The sequence below is a fragment of the Amphiprion ocellaris genome, chromosome 20 (assembly GCF_022539595.1).
Source record: "Amphiprion ocellaris isolate individual 3 ecotype Okinawa chromosome 20, ASM2253959v1, whole genome shotgun sequence".
NCBI lineage: Eukaryota > Metazoa > Chordata > Actinopteri > Pomacentridae > Amphiprion > Amphiprion ocellaris.
The window spans coordinates 17,781,660-17,803,274 of NC_072785.1; the positions used below are offsets into that span (position 1 = coordinate 17,781,660).

At 41.1% G+C, this 21,615-nt stretch overlaps 2 protein-coding genes across 5 annotated transcripts in view; one reads left to right on the top strand and one right to left on the bottom strand.

The window, feature by feature from the left end:
- Window positions 1-21,615, bottom strand: part of dnajc17 (DnaJ (Hsp40) homolog, subfamily C, member 17) — a 70,344-nt gene that overhangs the window by 39,903 nt on the left and 8,826 nt on the right. For 2 of the 3 annotated variants that reach the window (XR_008599974.1, XM_035949569.2), the window contains exons 6-11: window positions 21,284-21,401; window positions 20,525-20,574; window positions 18,427-18,504; window positions 16,406-16,486; window positions 15,671-15,790; window positions 164-308 (exon numbers count right to left, since the gene is read on the bottom strand). Coding sequence is in view for 2 of the 3 variants with exons in the window: in XM_035949569.2 (XP_035805462.1) it covers window positions 183-308; window positions 15,671-15,790; window positions 16,406-16,486; window positions 18,427-18,504; window positions 20,525-20,574; window positions 21,284-21,401 (573 nt within the window). In the remaining variant the exon portion in view is untranslated. Of the gene's footprint in view, window positions 1-29; window positions 309-15,670; window positions 15,791-16,405; window positions 16,487-18,426; window positions 18,505-20,524; window positions 20,575-21,283; window positions 21,402-21,615 lie in introns of those variants that run through there. The other variant, XM_023273324.3, reaches the window with a different exon arrangement.
- Window positions 7,251-11,488, top strand: LOC111570515 (cdc42 effector protein 3). Of its 2 annotated transcripts, none has more exons than XM_023273325.3 (2): window positions 7,251-7,619; window positions 9,309-11,488. In XM_023273325.3, exon 2 carries the CDS (start codon window positions 9,434-9,436, stop codon window positions 10,049-10,051), a length of 618 nt encoding a protein of 205 aa, XP_023129093.1. In that variant the 5' UTR covers window positions 7,251-7,619; window positions 9,309-9,433; the 3' UTR covers window positions 10,052-11,488. The 2 variants fall into 2 exon arrangements, with proteins under 2 accessions (XP_023129093.1, XP_035805464.1); XM_035949571.2 differs by lacking the exon at window positions 7,251-7,619 and adding an exon at window positions 7,717-7,873.

Below are 21,615 nucleotides of genomic sequence, written 5' to 3' on the forward strand. Positions count from 1 at the left end.
CTGCATTTTCAATAAAAGCGAGACCAAAATGGCATTGATTAAAAACAGAAGGGTTTATTTTGCCACACAGTATATTACATACAAAAGAATAATAAAACATATCAGAGGCTTTATGAAACTAAAGCCTGAAACAGGTTTTCATCTAAAAGTCACAGGCTAGTACCAAGCTGGTTGATGCAGTGCTAAGACCTGGCATCTTCCTCCTCGTCCTCTCTCTGCATCTGTTCTATGAGCTTCTGACGCTCAGCAGCCTGCCTCATCCTCATCATCACTACGCTCTCGTAGTCGCGTTCATTTGACAGGGAGCCCTATAGGAGAGACAGAGGGATAATGTCAAACAAAGTAATGGAAGAAGGGTTAATACAACTGTTTACCATGTCAAAAAAGTGTCATCACATCAGGCTTTTCTTGAGAGGCTACTGATAAACTGTACCTCCATAAAGCTGGAAGACTCGGCAGAGACAGCTTTTGTTTTCCTTATGGTCAAAATCTAAGAGATAGACATATCCTAACTTTAAATTTTTACTCTAAGTGAAACTCCAAACCGCCTACATCCTACACTTCCCATAATGCAACACGTAATTTTTAATTAATCACGTCGTGCCTCTATCTGACTCCATTCATCAAATCTGTAATGTAGCCTTTCTATTAGAAATGTGTGTCCTCCAGACCTAAATAATCATCATCATGTCAAGTTTTATTTTTCTCAGACTTGACAAAGTTATACCACAAGCTGTGTAGTGTTCTCCAGGAATAAACTGATATTGATGTGTAAAACTAATGAAGTGGCCCTTAAATCACTATTTAAGGATGATTTCTACAGAGCCCCTACATAGAACAGCACAGAGTATCTGTGTTTTATATCATGACAACTGCGACTCAATGCAGACAGAGCGAAAGAACCACTGTCAGTGTCCAATGTCTGTTTGCTTTCACAACCGGGCCTGTGGGTGTAGAGCAGAGGAGGGACAGATTCATACAGATGCGCTCATCTCTGTTGCCATTAGCATGATGACAGAGTGAACATGCATGAGACAGCAGCCCACAGAGAAACTGTGACAGGGTAATTCCACTGCCTGAGCTCATTAAACCCCAAAATGTGGCCTGGAATTAGGCCTGGCAGCAGCCTGGCCTCTCACTGTGTGTATGTGATTTCTTTGAAGGGCTTCAGCTTGGACGACGATGGTGGCAGATTCTCTTGACTGTAGGGGGAATCAGAGAGGGCAGCCACTGGCTAATGGCTAATCAAGCAACGTGGAACACAGGCCAGACGTCTTGTACACAGATCTGCGCAGTGACAAATGCCACACACAGGCCAACTTGCAAATCCAGGCTCAAGAAGAGGGACTCTAATGACTGCAGTGCTGATTCAAAATATGCAGCAAAGATTTTGCTTATGCTGTATGCACATATTTATAAGCATTAAACACACACATATGCACTCGCAGACAGTCATTTCATTTTGAGGGGGGAGGAAGGCCATGTGTCCACACAGCAAGCCATTGTTTTAAAGGATTATATCAAGGAAGTGTGCTGAGCCAAGGAAGTGTCTCTTTAACAAGACAGTAAGCGGCAGGAGAGAGTGAGAGTGTGCATTAAGGACTAGGAGAGAGCGAGTGCGAGCAATTTGAAGAGGAGAGGTAGGTTTTTGTCAATGCACTCGCTGAGCTAAGGCATCTGGAAAACATCACAGGGACTCCAGCATCCATGTGCTGAGAGAAAGAGGGTAAAGTGTGGAGGAAGAGGAGAGGAGAGGGTCAGTGAAGGGGAAGTTACCCTCCTACTCCCCCACAGCCCCCACCCCGGGATTGAGGAAAGCTGCTATTATCATTCCAATAACGTGAGCTCAAGCCCTCGTCTGACACGTAACTATGAAATATCACGCGAACACCATTAGGTAAATAAACAAGTCTGGCATCTTCAAATTAAATAAAACACAAGCAAGTATACAAGCGATGGTGGAAATGCTGCCTCCTCACAGGAAATATAATCCTGCTCTGCCACGCCCTCTACTGGTCACAAAACCAAAGTGCACCTTAAAAAAAAAAAAATCTCAAGTCAGAATCAGTCTGACTTTTTCTCAACCTGGCGTGGTCATGGGCAGCAGAGTGTACCAGGCTAATGATGTAGGGGAATTCTGAGCATTAACAGGTGCTTTATGGGCAGTGTGACGCATTTCTTCTCAGGATGAGGGATGTTTCCCTGCCTGGGGTATTAACTTCCAATGTACACGTTTGGCCAGTTCATCACTCTGTAACTAAACACTCGGCGTGTACATATGCATGTGTCTGTGCGTGTGTGTTTGGTTCCATAACACTGGGGCCCAGGGTGAGTAGGAAACCACAGAACACAAACAACGGGCCCCTGCTCAAAGCCAAGGGAGGAGGATGCAGGGCCACCGCAGAGGTAGGATGGTAGTAAAACACACACACGCATGCATACATACAAACAAGCTGGGGATAAGCTGTGTGACATCAGCAAATGCCCAGGCATCCAAACAGCACGCCCCAGTCTGACCCCAGGCCAGTAATGACATCATGAATACCACCAGTGCTGTGAGTCAGGCAGTGTAACACACACACGCTCTGACACTTCTTCCCACACACAGCAGGAGGCATCTCGGAGTGCAGGTGGCTGCTGTGTTCCCCCAGCACAAGCTGTCAGATCAGCTACACATTACACCATTCTTTTATGTGTGTTTGTGTGAGTCTGTAAGCACTGGAGCACAAGCGAGTGAGAAAGTAAGTGTGTGTATATGCAAGGAAGATACTGAGTGTGAACCTGAGTAAGATGAGACTTCAGCTATCTACAAAATGACTTTAAAATTTATGCCACTCCAATCTTTCAAGGCTCTTCACTGGCAGCCTTGCAGGTTACCATTTCACATTTAATAAATGGATTACTCAATAACACCATCAGATATCACGTATCTCAAACTAGACGATCACTGTGCCAAGAAGTGACTTTATAGACTCCTGAGAGTAGAATGGGTTTTTCTTAACAAGCGTGCTCTGTGGTCCAGGCTAACATTTCTGCCTCTAATGCACTGTGGTAAAGTTAATCAAGAAACTATTTATCTGGAGTGTGTGGTAGCACAATGTATGTTTCTGTGTGTGTCACTGAACTATGGAGTATGTGATTTATGACAGGCAAATACTTCATTCATTTGTGTGTGTGCGTGTGTGTGTGTGTGCGTGTGTGCGTGTGTGCGTGCGTGTGTGTGTGTGCGTGCGTGCGTGTGTGTGTGTAGGTGCCCAAGCACTCGTGCTAACTCAAACAAACAGGCAGAAGTAGTGCACATGCACCACTGGAGCCAAGGTGAAATTCCTGTGCAGACAAAATTTAAACTTCATAAATGGTAGAGAACTAATCATCATTCATTACAAGATTCGGCAGACATAAAACCCCAAAGTTCTGGTCTATTATACTGTTTTTGTTAGCGAAGAACAAACACTTCATAGAGATTAAGACCCAAATCTACTTCCTGTATTTAACCCTTTACGTGCACATGTCCTCCAAACATCTGGTTTCCGAGAGAAACTCCAACACAAGACCTCCTTTATAACTGACAGCAAAAAGCCATGTGTCTGCACCGAACACACTCTGAATCTACAGACCACTGATTATGACAGCCACAATGATAGAGGTCAGTTATTTCATATCAAAGCTGCATTACAGACATCCTTGAAGAAACAGTGGGATATTTACAGTACATAAAGTACAGCTATTTTAAAAATCACAAAGCCAGGCTGCAAGATTAAAAATCTCATTTAGTTGTATTTATATATCACCACTTTGCAACTAAAGTCATCTCAAGTCACTTTAAGTTGTAAAGTCAAGACCATACAATATTATGTCAGAGAGAGAAAACCAGCAAATTAATTTTTAACTGGAAGAATCCTCCAGCAGATCCAGTAAAGTCATGCAGTATCTAAGACTATTTCCCAGTTAAATTCATCAATGTTTGTATACAGTAATGACAGTAACCAAGAAAAGCCGCGATGCTGATTTCACAATAGCAGCTAAATAAAATATACAGATCTTACAAATTATGAGGTGCAAAAGTACTGCACTACTTGAACAAACACAATGTCCAGGTATTAATAGTTGTGAGTGGACTGCTAATTCAAATGTAATAAACAGGGACAGGCAGCAGCGAGGTGCCATGTAAGTAGAGGTGTGTACATGTGGTTGTGTAAGCATGTGGTTGTAGGTGGTCATGGTATTCGACAGAGTGGAAGCCTGTTGGGTGGAGACGGAGAGTGCCTTTGGAATCTGTAAAAGTAAAGGAAATAAACAGTGAAAAGAGAAATGGCAGCAAAAACCTGAACTCCTAGTGCCCTCTTTATGATGGATGAGCTCAGGGATACTAGAATAAGGAAATGTGGGAGTTTGGCCTCTTTAATATCCAACAATACATTGCTGTAAAAGCAAAATCATGTCTTTCACATGCTAGCCTCCCGGGAAATGCCCTCTGATTGCAACAGACTTGCCTTTTTTTTCTTTTTTTTTTAAAAATTAAGCCAAGGGACTGGTAAGAAAACAGTCTGAACCTTGGAGATGTCAAAAAAGGGTTTAGGCTTTATGAAGGGAGGGTAAAGAGAATTAAATCAAGGTTCTGAAAACAAAAAAAATTTAATTTCTGTCTGTACATATGTGTTCCCACGTTAATGTTGTTATGCACAGTATTAAATGAGCAGAACAAACAAAGCCAATGAAATGTATCTCACTAAATGTTGTTTACATCAGCTCTACGGTCAGCACAGTAATCTAAATATCACAGCCATGATTTAATAATTACTAATGAGTCAGTGCCAGGAGACACATTCCCCTGTTTCACTGACCGCCCACATTGACTGCAAAAAAAAAGTATGAGTCCCATGTATGTACAAGACAGTTTTTCAACTAAATACTGAAAAAGCTACATAACTCTAAAGCAAAGAGTCAAAAACAAGTTTTAAAAAAGTGGTATTTTGCCCTTACTGGACAGCTGACTCTTTAAGACAGTACAGCTCCATTCTGTGTTTTTACACATCTAGCCCACCAGAATTCCCTAAAAATTAATAACTCTTACAGATAAACAGATGTTGTGATTTCTTGCTTTAAGTCCATTGTAGGACAAAGTCCTTACTTCACTGGTAAATTTAAGATGCTGCCAGAAAGAAAAAAAAAAACCCAAAAAAAACCTGGCATCACAACATATTTTTTAAACATATAAATAATTAGGCTGTTTTATATTGTAATAAAATTTGGCATCATTATAAATTACCTCATCACAATTTTTGCTTTGATCTAGCCCAGTCACCTCCTCACTGTGTTCGACGTGACGTAGCCTCACTATGTTGGTTAGAAGCTACTGCTAGTTTTGTCATGTGTTGATGAGTTGGCACTTGGTATTCAGTAACGCAACACCTGGACTTTGGTGTCAGGTCTTTGTCATGTTGCAATCACGCAACAGAGTGTCTGCGTTTCGACCTAGCAGTCAGACTGCCAAGTTTCGGTTGGAGCACCTCCAAAAAGCTCTTCATTGAGTCATAACTTTAAAGACAAAGGAGACAACAACAGTTAGGATGATGACAAAGACAAACTTAAAAATTGTCAGAAGAGCTGACGAAAGGGCAGCCAGCAGCAACTGTTTAACTGACAGAGCAATGGATTGCTCAGTTTCAACTGTCTATCCAGTCTTGCACTTTTCATAATTGACGGATATACCACAAGCTGAATTTGATCATAATACAATCCCATGTCCTATGTTTGCCATCATCAAACAATGTTTTTCATATGAAAGAATAAGACAATGCTTGCAGTAAATCTAGTCTAAATGCTGAATGTCTAAGGGCTTGATACAGCGGAAGCTGGAGAACACACAACAAAGGCCCAGAAGAATATCCAGCAAAGCCTCAGTTTGGGCTTCTGGTGCCAGTCAAAGCAATATCTGGAAACACTTTTTATCCTGCAACAACAAAAACATGCAGCATCCCAGATTTCAGACCCAGCATAGCTGCATCAAACCACACTGCCCGCTATGGTCAGGCCTTAGAAAAGAGGCTTAAACAGAAATCGAGCTCAGGCTAAATGCACCAGCCCAGAGGCTGCATAGCATGAGAGCAAAACTAACAGAGTGAGTCCAACCTTGGTTAGACAGCAGGTCTTGTGAGGTCATACCCAAATACCGCAGATAACACTAGCTCTTCACCCTGATTGTCTTCTAGCATGAAAGCAGTTTTGTGGTTGTAGGTGGAAGAAAGTGGGGGTTTCTCAGCAGAGAAATGTTCAGAAATGTTCTGTTTCAGTCTTGGGTAAATGTTATGATAATTTCATTTGCGTGAGTAATTGTGTCTGGTCCTACAGACTGTTCTGGCACTGGAGCGGAGAGTGAGAGAAGACGAGAGGATGAGGCAGCACGCCTGTTGTTTATTGGATCAGTTTGAAGGAAGTACTGAAAAATATAATTTGTCCTTCACACCCTGCATGTTAAGTTCAGTGAACAAGACAAAATACTCAAACTCACAGGCTTCTACTAGTTTCTGATGGAACACATCTGAACGTTACGGCATATTGGTGATTATAATATACTCTCTTTAAAACATGGGGACACTTTGTAGAATGTAAAATAAGAATATTTCTAAACTAAAAGGGCATGATTAATTCAAGCAACAATTACTGTTTGAGAGAGCACAACAAGATAATATAACCTACTCATTTTGAACACAGATTTCATTGACAAGAAAAAAAATTGTTGTTCTGACACAGTTTCCAGCTCTTTATTGCAGCTGCATTCCATAGCATATACAGCATGCTGTAGGCGTGAGAATTGGAAATGCAACAAGTTATCTCTCTTGTGAAACCCAGTGTGCCTGTTCATACATGTCTGTGTGCGATACTGTGCTTTGATTACATAGAGAAGCTATAGGCCTCCAGTCAGGCAGAAGAGCCGGTAGAGTGGGCTGGACTCTGGGGCTTTAGACAAGCCAACAACAAGCAGGAAATCAGGAAATCAGCAGAGCAGAGGGACAATGACCCCCTCCTCTGGGTGGCTGACCTGTTGGCACACCATGGCTTCCTTTTTTTTTTTAGATAAACACAATCCATGTAACACACACACACAAGCCTTATCTGTTGTACACTCCAACCTATTCACGCTCAATCCCTCTCACCCTTCCCCTCGCTCAAACACGTTCACACACCATTTAGCTCTTGAAATACGTTGTGCACCATAGTTTATGTCTTCCTCAATATCACAGAGATTAAATAAGTCGCTCCTGCTTTGTGCCCACTCACCCGCAGGTGATGAGCGCAGCCAAACAACCAGTAGGACTTAACATCTACAATTACAAGGCCAACTCACTCCGCAGACAGGATGATATCATCTGACGACTGCCGAACGTTCTGAATTGGGATGACATCAAATAAAACTGAGGAAAAGCCTCCACCTGGAAGTCTTAGCACTCCTGTACTCTGGCCTCACCTGGCTTATCAGTAAGGCAGAAGACTTTCACCAGCAACACACCTAAGGAGTGTTCTGCAATACAAGTGGGAGTTACACTGAAAGGATTAGCAAAAAAAAGGACTGAATCTTCACAGACTAAACACTCACTGAAGCAGCAGTATAGACGAAGGTAAGCAACGGTCTCTCAATAGTCTCTCTGCAGTTATAAAGCTACAATTTAATGGTAAATTTCCCATTTTTTATGACATAGAGGACAACACAATCTTAGGCTGTGCAATGAGGTCGTCTCTGTAACAGCTGACAAGCCCCATCATGTCAAGAAAGAGTTTGTCAAGGTGCGCAAGTAGACACAGCCTAGTTTCCTGACAGACACGGGTGTGCATGTGTGAGATTAACTTATCCTGTATTTTTTCAGTAAGACAGGTAAGAACTAAATTATCAATCTTTCTCTATTTTGGAGTTACTAATCCTACTAAACTAACTGCACTGGAAAGAGACAAAACTTCAAATCACTTGCATTTAACCCATGGTTTAACTTTTCATTAGACAGATCTCTTATCTGTCTCAAAGGTGTATCATTAATGGCCACATTTAGAAAGACAATTTAAAATACGTTTCTTGGCCAATCTGTTTTAATGGGCTTCTTTAGTTTTTACTTGGCCATGAAGTGTTTCCTGAGCATGATACTCATGGCTGAAATCCTAAGACTCCTCCTTGGCCAAACTGACATGTTTGGAAAGGAATGCTGTTATGTCCACGCTCTCCAATCTCCCGCTGCTACTAAAGTGCCGATAAAACCTTTACAGGCCAACAAAACCTGTTTGCAGAAGTGGCTTACAAATTTACAGAGTGAGTGTTTCAAGTCACGAACACAGATCTAATGTGGGCAAAGCTGTTGGGAGGCTGTAAAATCACAGACACTAAGCAGATTATTTAATCGACATGCTTGCATTGATGAACTGAGCTCTGTTTTACTTAATAAAATGATTGCAGGTCACGAAAAGCAGAAGGTTTTCTCTTTTATTTTTCATGAAGTTTGACTTTCATTGTAAGTGTTACTTTATTGTTTCATTTCGACCAAGATGTTTCAAGTTTTGTTGGTGGAAATGAAATTTCACTTTCATATAGTTCACCAAAGTACTTCAAAAAACTGTTAACTTATTTTGAAATATAATGCCTAGAGTGTGATATTATTTATGGAAGAGAAATATAACTTCCACAGCCAGAATCACTACATATCTCTGCCTGCATTCCAGTTATTTGTATTTCTTCAAAAATCATAAACATGTGTTCAAAAGTGGAATTGTTATCATGATATCTGACAGAAGTTAGGGTGGGAAAAAAAATCGCGCTTTCCCGAAACAAAATCGAAAGAGATACCATGTACTGAATACAGGATGACGATTACTGTTTGGGGATTTGCCTTTGTTACTGGAAGTCTTAAGTAGAATAATAGACTTCCTTTGGAGGATATGCAGCAGACCACACCTGCATTTATGGGAAAAAACAGGGCTCTGAAAAGTAAATATTTATAAATGAAGACTTCAAAGCATTGCTGGAACATCCCTCTGCTGCCAAATAGTGTTGAATTTCATTAAACTGAAATCAAGTGGAGCAGGTGCAATCTCTAAACAATGGCTGCCGATTCTCATTAAGCTGACAGAGAGAGTCCAATACTTGGATCTGGTGTTAAATTACAAGACAAATGCAAGCACAGACCTGCTCAATATTCTGGCCGGATGAGAGGAACACCTGGATAATGTGCTGTAATGGTTTCAAATTTACAGTCACAGGAAATTTGGGAGCAAACTACTATTTGTGAAATTATAAATCTCTCTTTTCTTGTGTTTTGTTGCAGATCGCATTATGCTTTTAAGCTTCACCAGCTCCTGAGGATCAACCAAGAGAGAAGACAATAAAAAGACTTTTGAGGATTTATGAAAAGAACAAATAAAAACATTTAGGTCAAGCAGATTTGCCAAGATGCCACTTAGAACATCGTTGTATCGAAAGCAATCCTCTGGTCGCTGGTCCAGCAGGAACTCCAAGCGGAGGGAGGTGCTCTCTGTCAACATGATAAGCCTACCATTGGCTGATTTCCGCCATATCTCCCATATTGGAAATGCTCATACAGACAGCTTTGGAGATCTGTCCTTTCTACAGATGGGCCACAGCTTGCTTCTACAAAGTTCCCAGAGTGAGCAGAACCTCTTCATGTCCTGCTCACCACCTCCAAAGCCCCCTCGTCTAAATCTGGATGAGAATGAGGGTTCAGAAAGCCCTGATTGGTCCGTGGATCATCACAACACCTACCAGAAGAGGAAGAAATGTAGCTCTATGCCACTGCTGGACAGTGAGGAAGAAGAAAAAGAGATGGAAAAGGTGGATGGGTGCCAAAGAGGGATTAATGTTGCTTCCAATCAGATTCACAGTCGTGGATGGGGCAGCGTGACTTCAGACAAGGATGGAGAGTTTACAGAGTCTTGTGACAAAACTGATGGACAGCAGAAAGATGAGGACAGTGGCTTTTCATTCAGCCTTGACCTGGGCCCTTCAATCCTGGACGATGTTCTCCAGGTGATGGACAAACTACACAATTAGATGAGATAGTAGCCCAAAGTTCCATTGAGGTTTAACTAAAGGTTTCGAATATGGAGACGAGATCCAACAGTCACTCCTGCTGGGGACAAACCCATGATTTTATGGACAAACTACTGATGTGATGGTTAACATTAAAATAAATCTGGGGATATTTATGATCCCAGTGTACTACACAGGAAGAAATAACATTTTACTCCTTTAAAGAGCACAATATATTGTGCTTAGTGAACATTGTTGTCCATAGTATTTGTTAAAAAGTAAGTGTAGTTCTGTTAAAAGGCGAAAACGGACAACCACACAAGGATAATGTTCTTCTCATATTCACCCCTTGCAGGGGTAGAGACAATGTTTAAGTTAATCATTGAACTCTGTCTGATGTCGAACTCCGAGCTGGACATTTTCATTTTATTTCATTTCTGCTTTGCTTTTGTAATCCTTCAAACCACGCAGCACAGCACTGAAGACGGCTGTTAAGACTTAAGAGTGTTGTGTTTAAGAAAAGAAAAGCTACGGCTGGAATCCAAGGTCCTCGAGCTGTGATGTCTTGGCTCTTGGTGTGCTCGCCAATCTATTGTGTGCACAGGGCAATTTTTACTCCGCACGCATCTCAGAGGCCCCACTCAAAGGTAGACCAAGGTACCCCCCATCTCTCATTCCCAACAATGTAGTGAAAACAAACACTTAGCTCTGCTTCCAATAAAAGCCAGCCAGTGGTGGCAGGTTGGGCCGCAGACCAAGCAAGGCCACAGGTCCAAGACCTCAGAGGAAGAAAAAAATAGCAGAGCAGGCTGTTTTCTTAGCTGCAAATCAGAGTCCAATGCTCTGGTGGCGCACGAGAAGGAAAAGTGGAAAAGGGTAACATGATACTTCCACATATGTAGGGGGTGTCAAGGGAGGAGGACCAGAGACATCCATTACGGCAGCAAAAGTCCTGATGAGGGTTTAAACACTACCTTCTGACCAAACAGACATCTGACATGCAAAAAATACATGCTGCATCTCACATACAGGGGCACACAAGGAAAGAAAAGCATTGATATTTGTGTGGACAATCTAGACACATTGTCCTTAAGTTTAGAGAGGAGAGAGTCACGTCAGAGTCTCAGTCCATGACTTTGTAGGGGGTTGCCACGATACACTGTGGGACAAACCCAGAACAAGTCAAATTCCTGAGAGCCCCACGGGTCATGCTGCAAAATATACGAACCACAAGTTTCCCGCTTCAAGCAATAGATTTAGAATTCCATGTATGTGCAAACAGAAACAGCAACGTTTGTGGGTACATCTGCACTGTATATCTGTTTTGGCATCAAAGTGGGTATCACTGCCCCTGTTTCTTGCATATGTTATGACAATAAGACATTATGAAGCATTTTCTTTGCATTGAAAAATGTACCATTTTGTATTTTGGGTAAGTAAAGAAAATTATCACTTGAATTCCAAGATGTGTGGTTTTGTGGATAGAAGTGTTCGTGTCAACAGTTTACAGGAGCTTGTGTAAGACTGTTTACACATCATGATGGACTGACACGTACTTGGCTCTTTAACTGTCAAAAGCCACTGTGGAGGCAGTAAGTCTTGTCTGTCACTTATATCTACCATTTTCTAGATAAAATTACAGCCTTGGACAAGCCAACACAATAAGCAGCACAATATTATTTCAAGGTGGGGAAGCACATAGGCCTAAATTAGATGGGCATGTCAGGAAGGATTTCATGTAGAGTCACAAATACTGTACTACAGTAAAGAGGACTTTGAAGCAACTGCTGGGTGATTAGGTTTGCTCTGTTCTGAGGCACATCTGAATCCCAAAGGAGTGAAACTCACCAGCTAACCAGGGTGTGTCAGCAATTTGTAGGATCAGGGAAGGACTGTGTTCCCGTGTTTGCCACTATGACCCATAACAATCAAAGCCTTATTTGGTCTCATGAGAGAGAAGAGTTGCGCACTCTGGGACAGACATTGTGAAAACACATTATTGAGCTGCTAAACGAGGGCACAAAACTTTAACCCCTAAAACCAACATTAAACAAAGATACACAGAACATAAAGTCCTGGTATCTCACGTGTCACCCAGATCGGAAAAAAAAAGTAAATAAAAATACTGATGCATTTTATGAAAATGTATGTTTCATTTTATCCTCCGAATTCATTTGCTGCCTGCTTTTTCTGGAAACAGTGTTCCAGCAGACAAAAGTCCTTGACTTCTGTGACTCCGTCATTCCCAAAAGAGCTCCACGTGAAGACTCATAAACTTAAGCTCAACAAGTGTTCAGCCACATGACTGATGTGAGAAGAAAGAGCCTGTAATTGAAGACAAATTATCTTGTCTGCACTGTGAAAACTGGCCGAACTGCGAAGTATCCCAATCACATCTGGTACCACTTCAGTCTCTCCAAAAATCTAAACTTGCTGTCATACAGAATACCAAGAAACCTTGTCGTCTTAGTAAAGAGTAGCTCTTATGAGTTATTTTTTGTCAGTTACTAACTAAAACACTAAAAATATTGTTTTGGCAAATAAGAGATGTGTCCTTCTGCTGTAATTGTGTTTCACAACACAATCTAATGCTACTGAAATATGCTGCAAGGTTATACATGCATTTAAACACAAAAGGGGACTTTGTGAAACTGATATTGTTTATGCTGTCTGTATCATGTATCTGTGTCACGTCAGAACATAGTATAAAGCTCTAAATGTTTAGGGTCAAGTAAATCCACCACAGCTATCCCCTCTCATGATATGCATGATGAATTGGATTTTGGGCATAACAAAATAAATTTGAAATTCTGACCACACCATAATCATAGCACACAAGTCTTTCTGTGTCGAAAGAGAAAATGTAAACAGATCAATACATCATCTATATATTTCAACTGATTCTAAACCAGAGTATCTTTTTTATCCTAACAAATGACCACAGCACCTCAAATCCTGTATATCTTCACTCTACTCTACTAGATTCTGTCCAAGCTTGCAACATAATTTTAATTAAACACTAAGCAGTAATAATATCAAACAGAGAGCAAATAATTCCTCCTTTTGTAACTGGTCATTGGAAAATACTGAAGGCTGCCGGTATCCCTCCTAGACAGTCATTATCTCCATTCAGAGAGGGGTTCAGACCAGGGTTGAACATGCCAACAGCACGGCCACATACAGTGCATCTCTTCCAGACACACGGGCTATTTTAGGTGAGAGTACACTTTTCAAGCACTAGCAAGCCAGCAGCCTGGAAAAACAATCCCAGAATAGCCAATCTGCTGCATCTGGTTTGTGTCGTGACAACCCTGCGATGACTCTAGATGGAAAAGGCAGGCACAGAGAGCTCAAATTTAAATTCTATAAGATAGATTCGCTTTAAATAATACGTTACGCTTAACTACGCAAGAAACCATGAATCAATACATGGTGATTAATGATGGCATCATATCTCCGAAAGCGCAAACATGGTGTCTGGCAGGGAGAAAGCAAATTGCTAGATAGTCATTCCATATCCATGACAGTCTCGAGTCAAGATGAATTATTAGTCAGACCCTGGTATCCATATAGTTGGCTACAAATGTGAAATTCTCTGTTTGATGTTGCAGCTACTTAGAAGAACTCTCAGAAGACTATGGCCAGGATCTGTGCTCCAAACTGTTTCTGATACCAAACAGGCAACAATTAAAAAATATGATTATAAAACACTATTATAAAATGTTTATTATTTTACGGCACATTCTTTCAGGAACCACAATTTCTTCAAGATTCACTGAGATTTGCAAACTGTGTACAATACAATGCTAAAACAAATAGGTGCACCACAACTAAAAGCTACTCCCCTAAACCTCCCCATGTAGAAGTCTCTCACAATAACAGCTCATTATGTTAAGAGGTAAAGACACAACAACAGACAAACTCGAGATTAAACTAAATCCCTTCCCAAAAGAAGGGTCTGACTTGAGTCAGGAGCATGAGGAGCATGAACACGCTCCCCATGCAAAGCACATGGCCCTTCCTTATTTTGAAATTTTTAATATCCGTGGTGAGACAAAATGTGTGAAAGCAGTAGGGCCAGTTATAAATCATGTCATATCTGCTTTCTGGACAAGCAGAACAAAAACAAATCCAGCAGTTCAACAGGGGTCTCTATGAGAGCAGTGAAAATTGAACACACCACGGGATAGTTAGCCACGTTCAAGGTCACTGGACCCTGAAGGGGTCTTCATGGGGAATTTGTGGCAGCCCCACTCCATTAGAGTCCTCACATTGGCCCCAGATTCATTTAATAAGCCCAGCAGAGATGGAACTGAGGTTGAGGCTGAAGTCATCTGTGTCTCTGAGCTCCCTGTAGTGAGACCCTGACGCTTTCTAAATGCTGTGTTTGGATTAAAGAGGTTAAAGAAGCAAGGCCTCATCCAGCATGCTTCTATGTGATTGCAGCTGGCTGATGTTGGGGCACCAGGGATGTATAGACAACAAGAGAGGGATCAGATTTTCAGATCCCAGATAAAGCCAGAAAAGAAGGACCTCAATGGCTTGTCTTCTCATCAATGCTATGTCTCTTTCTGAAATACCCCCCATGTCCATCGACCCCAGGCCAGCTGTGGATGAGCACTACTAATATCTACACTATGTCATGCAGGGCCTCTTTAGAAAGAAGTATTCACACTGAGGGCTAATATGAAAATTACTCAGCCACAGCAATGTTTTCATTCTATGTTGCAGGAAAAAGAAGATGAAGCAATCAGTTTTGGATATCTGTAAAGCAAACCAGGTTACCATAATAACATTTAAAGAGATTAGCGTGACATTTCCCAGTGAGCAGGCTCAATCTCAGATGCTGGCCTGAGCAGGAGGTCTAAGACCCCACACTGGGTTGAGGGATGAAACATAGTTCAGCAACAGTTTTGGTGACACTGATTAGTTGAGGAAGTAAATTCCCACAAACTGCCTACTGTACAGGTAAAAAAGTAAAATGTAAAATTTAAAACGGAAATGTAAAGAAGTGAAGATTGCAGTATAGACTACTGTGAATTTTCTCAAAAAATGATTGTAGATTTGTGCACAAACTTTGGCCCTCCTTCAAATCCAAAATTAGGAACTATCACAGGTATTAAAACATCAAAGAAGAAAAAAAGACCACAATTTTACAAACATATTCATTATGAATAGCAATATTGATGAAGAGACTCACTTGGCACCAAAACAGGCATTTTGTTAGTCTCACGTGCCAGGCTACCATTACTACAAACTGCTTCTCCAGGGCTGCTCTGTGAAAGGCCGCATTCCTGGGGTCTTCCAGGTCATTTCCGTTAATGAGTGGCCAACCAGAGGTTTTGGACCAGTGCCAGGCCAGCACCTCACTACTCCAAAACAAATAAACTGAGGCTTATTTAACCAAACACATTGTTCTGGGCCAGACGAAAGGAGTGCAAGCACTGGGGCAATATTTGCACCACTGATGTGAAAATAAAAGCTCAGAACGTCTACATACCTCCCTTTGTGGGGCAGTGTTTAAGCAAGAGTATTTGTGTTGGAAGAAGTGTAAATGGGAAGATTTTGTAACATAGGGCTGACATGCTTTATGAGAGGGGCGGAATTACAGCAATGCATTTTTCATGTTATACCAAGTACCTGTGAAGACATGAACGGGCCAGACTGAGATGCTGTGGCAACAACCTCAGGCTGTCCTTCAAGCCAGGAAATCTTCAAGGGGTTTCCACTCAGCCCACTTTCATTCTTAACAGCCAGCTCCTGAAAGAAAAAAAAAATTGTATCTCTATCTAGCAGTATTCTATAGACAAAACTTTTTTCTTGTCCTGACTTCTGTAGAAGCTGTAATGTATTTATCTTAAACCTGGGTGTTTGTGCAGTTGGTATAAAACATATATGGAAAACACATGGGGAAAGGTGAATTGTAACTGGGGCTGCTCCAATGCTGGAACCCGGAGATGGGCAAGAAGAGACCACAAAACCTGTGCCCAGACTGGCAGACATGTTTTCTAGAGAGAAAGCACATGTCGTGGTGAGGAAACCACAACAAAAAAAGTACACCATCATGACAAAGGGCCTGAGGAGCCAGACAGTTGGGAACAATGAGACGGCTGAAGTCCTTCCGTCTAATTGTTCCCATCAGCATGGAGATCTCTACAGCATAACATCAGTTGAGGTCAAAGAGACTTTCCTGAGGCCTGGAAGTCTCTGACAGGTGTCAGTCTTGGTAACAATCAAACTCAGCAGGTGATGTGAGACCTTGAGGAAAATGAGCAGTAAACAAATGTGGTTCTATGCAAATAACTACTTAGGAGAAGATTTTCATTGCTGAGCAAACAAAATGAGGCATTGACTGGGGATGAGTTAGGTACTTACAGCTGCTCTCACAGTTGCAAATTCAACCACAGCACTTCCTTTCTTCTTATTCGAAACAATCACATTCAAAACATCCCCGTACTAGAAGTAAGAACAAAACAAAGTCAAGCAGAGGAAAAGGAAAGATGCAGAACATTCGAATTAGTATTTCCTTTCAGAGCACAATCCATAACCATGAAAACAAAAAGCACATGCACTGAGAAATTCAAAACACTGGTGAATATAGCAGACTTCTGGGATACAAGTTAGGATTCAATATGTGCTTGGTTATTAGAACTAATGACAGGGTGCATATGTTTGGGCTTGAGCCAGTATTATTACAAAAAAAAACCATTCATAAAGCATCTTGTGAAAAACTGACACTTCTGTGACATCTCAAAAGAGCGAAGCCAAACTGAATGCTTGTAGAGCGACAAAATTTGCTAAACATTGCTTTTAGCATGAAGGCTGAAATGAGATGTTTCTCTTATCCAACTCCATTACAAATCCAAACAGAAGGAAAAGGATGGCCAAAAAGGAGCATAGTGAAGACCGTCAGAGCCTATCCCCAATCTCTGTTCAAGACATATGACAAGAAGAAGACGAACGCAATAAACACACCTTAGCGGGACGGACGGAAACCTGTTCCCCATCGAAGGTAGCAATGAGCAGAGCAAAATGGTTTCTAATCTATTGTGGTTACATTGGGTGTGTTAGCAATAACCAAGGTCTCTTGTCATCAACTTCTTCTCAAGTAAAGCTGAGCTTGGGAGCACAGACGGACGTGGCCTTCGAGAACCTTGTTCTGAAAAAAAAAAGTAGCTTTCTGGGAATGGGAAAGTCCAGGAATGCTATGCTTACTAAGGACACTGTGGAGCAAGCCAACAGTGACAAAGGAGACTCTCAAAAGGCCTCTGTTTCATAAAATATAAATATCTTAACATATTTTTCCCCCTTTAACAAATATGTATCATTATGAGCAGCCAAAGTACACAAGCCCACACACGTACGCATGCACATATACACATAACCATACTTGTTTTCCCACACAGCAGTGGCTATTTCGACTTGCCCAAACAACTAACTGTCACTCATTGGAGCTTGCCATGTCAAACAACATTTTCTCCTAAAATATATTCCCTTTGCTTATGAATTTAAAAAGTAACAACACTTTTTTTCCACAGTTTTTACTCCCTCCTGCCGGGGACCATATTGATTGCGTGCGTGCAGAAGAGAAATTGAGATGCCTTTTTCCGGCCGATTTGACGTCACTGACACTTGCCCTATCCTCATTTCAGGCCAACCTATGCTCCACCAAAAGCCCTTGTGACGGATTATGGCATAAGGTAGTACTGGGTTGCATGAGAAAAGCACATTTCCTAATGCTTCCCTTGGCACTGCTTAATCACCTGGTAAGAGGGGCACAAACAATGGCGTGCGTGGCTTTAAAAGGGCACTACAACATTGCCCTCAGCACTTTCACTGCAACAAAACTTAATGGGCCTTGTTTAAGGAGAAGAATAAAACAATCTGCAGCACTGATGTCATGCAGACCTCAGATATAGCCGGACTCTGCATGCAGGTTTGTTACTATGAAGCTCTGCCTAGAAACAGTGAGGATAAAGCTTCAATTCTATGCTTATAAATTTAATTTCACCCTGTGATGACAATATATTTCACTAATTTCCGGAAATGTAATAATGAAAAACCGGTATAGATTGGAATGTTTGTTTTTGGTTAATCCATCCAATTAAATACTTCAAATATTAAAAGTATTTCACCACGGTGATGCAAAATTCCCATAAACAAGGCCTGCTTCTTAATTTACAACTGCACTGGTAATACAACTAGTTATATTAAAGGGATAGCTATTTTAATGGTCTCAAGGTACACATTATTATATCGCCCAACCCAAAATGGCACCTTACTGTACTCTTGTTAAAAAATAGCAGAAGTCCTACAAGCAAGTTAAGTGTTCTGCTGTATAAACGATTAGTTGTGTAGCACTGCGGGTCTACTTATTTGATTTTCAGGACGCCCACCTTTTGTAGAAGTTTAAAAAGAATGTCTTGAGAGTAGCCTCCATTCATGTCGTCATCTTTTTTACACTTCCACTTTAACTGGAAGAAAGAAAGAGACAGAAGACAGAAAAGAAAGGCCAGTATTAGTCACGAAGACTTTCAAGAACCAAGGACGTGCATAACAATGTCTAATCATTAGATTTATTAAAGTCAGCTGATGAGGAGGAAAAGCTTGCCAGGCAGGCTTGGCACTGATGACACACAGATTACTAAAACCATCGGGGCAGGCTGGAGCTATAGGAGAAAGACATTGTTAAACTCTTGGAACTTCACCATCGCACCACCTGCAAGACCTGCAGTCAATTTCCATTCCTACTGAGGGTGCCGGACAAATGAATGAAACTTTACACATGGACTCTTACACTAAAGACTACATGGTGACTCACCTGTTTAACCATCATTCCCTAAAATAAAGACCAACACCAGACAAAGTAATCACGAAAACAATCTAAGACAAGTCGATTCCCAGAGCTCAGAAATATAGGTAGTCCTCCCCTGCTGTGCACTGTGTTTTTGTTTGAAGTGCAGTTAATTTATCTGCTGTTGTAATAATGTTTATGTGCCTATTTACTTAAAAATTGATACTTGCAATATCATATTGTTGTAGAAGTTACTGTGTAACTATTTTCTGCACAAGAGCTGCTTCTTAAAAAAGTCAACAAAATAATATATTGCATTTTGTAACTTGCTTGGAGTCCTGTCACTAAATGCTGATGTGAGTTCCTGTACTCCTGAAAACAGACATCATGTAACTTCTCATGTCAAAGTACAAAGCAAAGCAGAATCTATCCCATATCACGGCAGTTCCTCAAAATTGTATGATAAATGGCAAGCACTAAGCGTTGATTCAGCTCCAGCATTTTGTTCACTGTCAGGAAAACAACATTTCTGGGAATATCAAAGGCTACATAGCGTCTTTTACCAACAATTACGGTCGAAAATGTGCATTCTCCTTCCAAGAACAGTCTCCTCTACCCACTGATAACCTTCTTACCCATTAATCTTCCAGCAAGATGTTAAAGTATTTGTATGATGTGATGTCTGTGGTTTCAGCCCGCAAAACTGACACACTGCTGTTTGCTCATAGTTTACAGGAAAGGCATTAGTGGAAACAACCCAAATGGCTCTTTCTGCATTCAATATTAACTTACCTAATGAAAATTAAAGAGCTGTCAGAATATCATGTCATATTAAAGGCCCGACTGACTACAATAAAAAACAATATTTTACAGTTTGCTTGAGTAAATCATTCTAACATTCCTAGACACTTCTTAAAATCTGAGAATCAAATTGAATGTTAATTACTAAGAGCAAATTATAGAATACTTAGGACTCCCAAGGAGAAAGCCTGGTTTCAGCTTTCAGTTTCGATATTTTTTTTACCACATTTATTTTTTAAAAGAAATTCAAATGCTGATATCTGATTTGAAATTCTTTACAAACATGTAAAAGCAGATTTTTTTAATAAATCAAGTATGATATTTGATTGTACACAGAACTCAACAGCTTCTGAGACAGATCTATACATAAACATTCCCATGTCCATGAACATGATTTGTGATACTGTCAGTCTGACGGCTGTTTGTTTTTCTAACTGAACACAGAATCATCAGGGAATACACTGCTGCACTCGACAGTGATCAAATTTTAAAACCAGATTTAATGTCTAAACACATTAGCTAACATCCCCAGTGTCCGTTAATGCACACAGACTCGGCCGTTTCCAGGAGGAAATATAATAAGCCGTCTCTTGGCGTAGATATTGGTCTCCTGACGACGTCGTGCCTACTCTGGAGGAATGGGTGTTAGAACAGCATGTGTGCTCAGTGGTGAGACAGCGTATGTGGTCTCCAAATAATGAACTGCAAATGGCTAAAAGTTCTATTAAACTCTCCACTGAGGTTCTGTCTGTATTTTCACATAGAGGGAGCAGTTCCTCCTTAGCATACTGGGACACCCCTTCTCTTTTCCATCTTCCTGCACAACAACTGCAACCCCAACCCTGACCTCTCTTCAAAGTCTAGTTCCCTGACTAAAATCTCATAGTTGAAAGCCTTACCTTCAGTTTGGGGGTTACATTGCTCTTGGAACATCTCTCCGCTCCAAGGTCTGAAAAAAAAGCATTAGGGGATGATGAGACGGTGTAAGACAGAGAAAAGACAAAGAAACAACTGTTTGGTCGAAATATGGCCCTAAAGATAGCAGTCAGGGGACTGCTGCAGATGGACAGCAATTTTTAAAATGGCTGTCACATGTAAAATGCATAGCTCTTGCAGACAGAGCTCTGATCCAGGAGAGGGCTGCGTGCGTGCAAATGGAAGAGACGTGCAGACTATGCATGAGTAATTGTTCACCCACAAAAAGGGGTCCAGTTTAAGGCCAAGACTCAGTACTTGCCTTAACTATACACACACCCATAGCCTTTTGATGCAAAAACATTATCAAAAGGTTAAAAATCTGATGGACTGCTATGTGTGTGTGTGTGATGCTTGGCATTTCTATGCTGCCTTGCCAAGTTGTATTACTATCAAGAAACTAAAATAGACCTCTTGAAATATAAGTTCAGTTATTGTTATTGTCTATTATGTGAATAATATTTGGTGAGCCACAGGGTGCCTGGTGGCTGCTGTGGTTGGACTGGCAGTATGACAGCTGGGAAACATGGGGGTTCACTCAACTGAGGTTTTTCAGATAATAAAAAAAAAACTTTAGTGGATTAAACTGAATTATTTAAGGAAGCATAGGACTACAGTAAATTGGTCTGGTTAACCTGGTCTGGCACAGATTGGTCTGGGTTAAATCTTGGAGGCAGACATACTTCTGTGAGTGTAGTCTCCTGTGCTTTGCTGTGCTTCTCTTTCTCTCTGGATCTGCTCTCTGATGAGCCTCTGTTCCTCTTCAAGCTGTCTGGATCCCTCCTCCCTTAAGCGTGCAATCTTGTGGAAAGAGGCACAGATAAAATACAGTAATATGTTCAAATATACACTTGACAATAGACATGACCCTAATAGTCTATCAGCTTTTGCGTTTTTTAAGATCATGCCCTATGTTGTGTTTCAATGAGAGTGTGTACAAACCACTTTATTTCATTACTGAGGGCAAAACACCTTCGTGAGGACAGAAAATGGAACAGTGCAACCTATTGGCTAC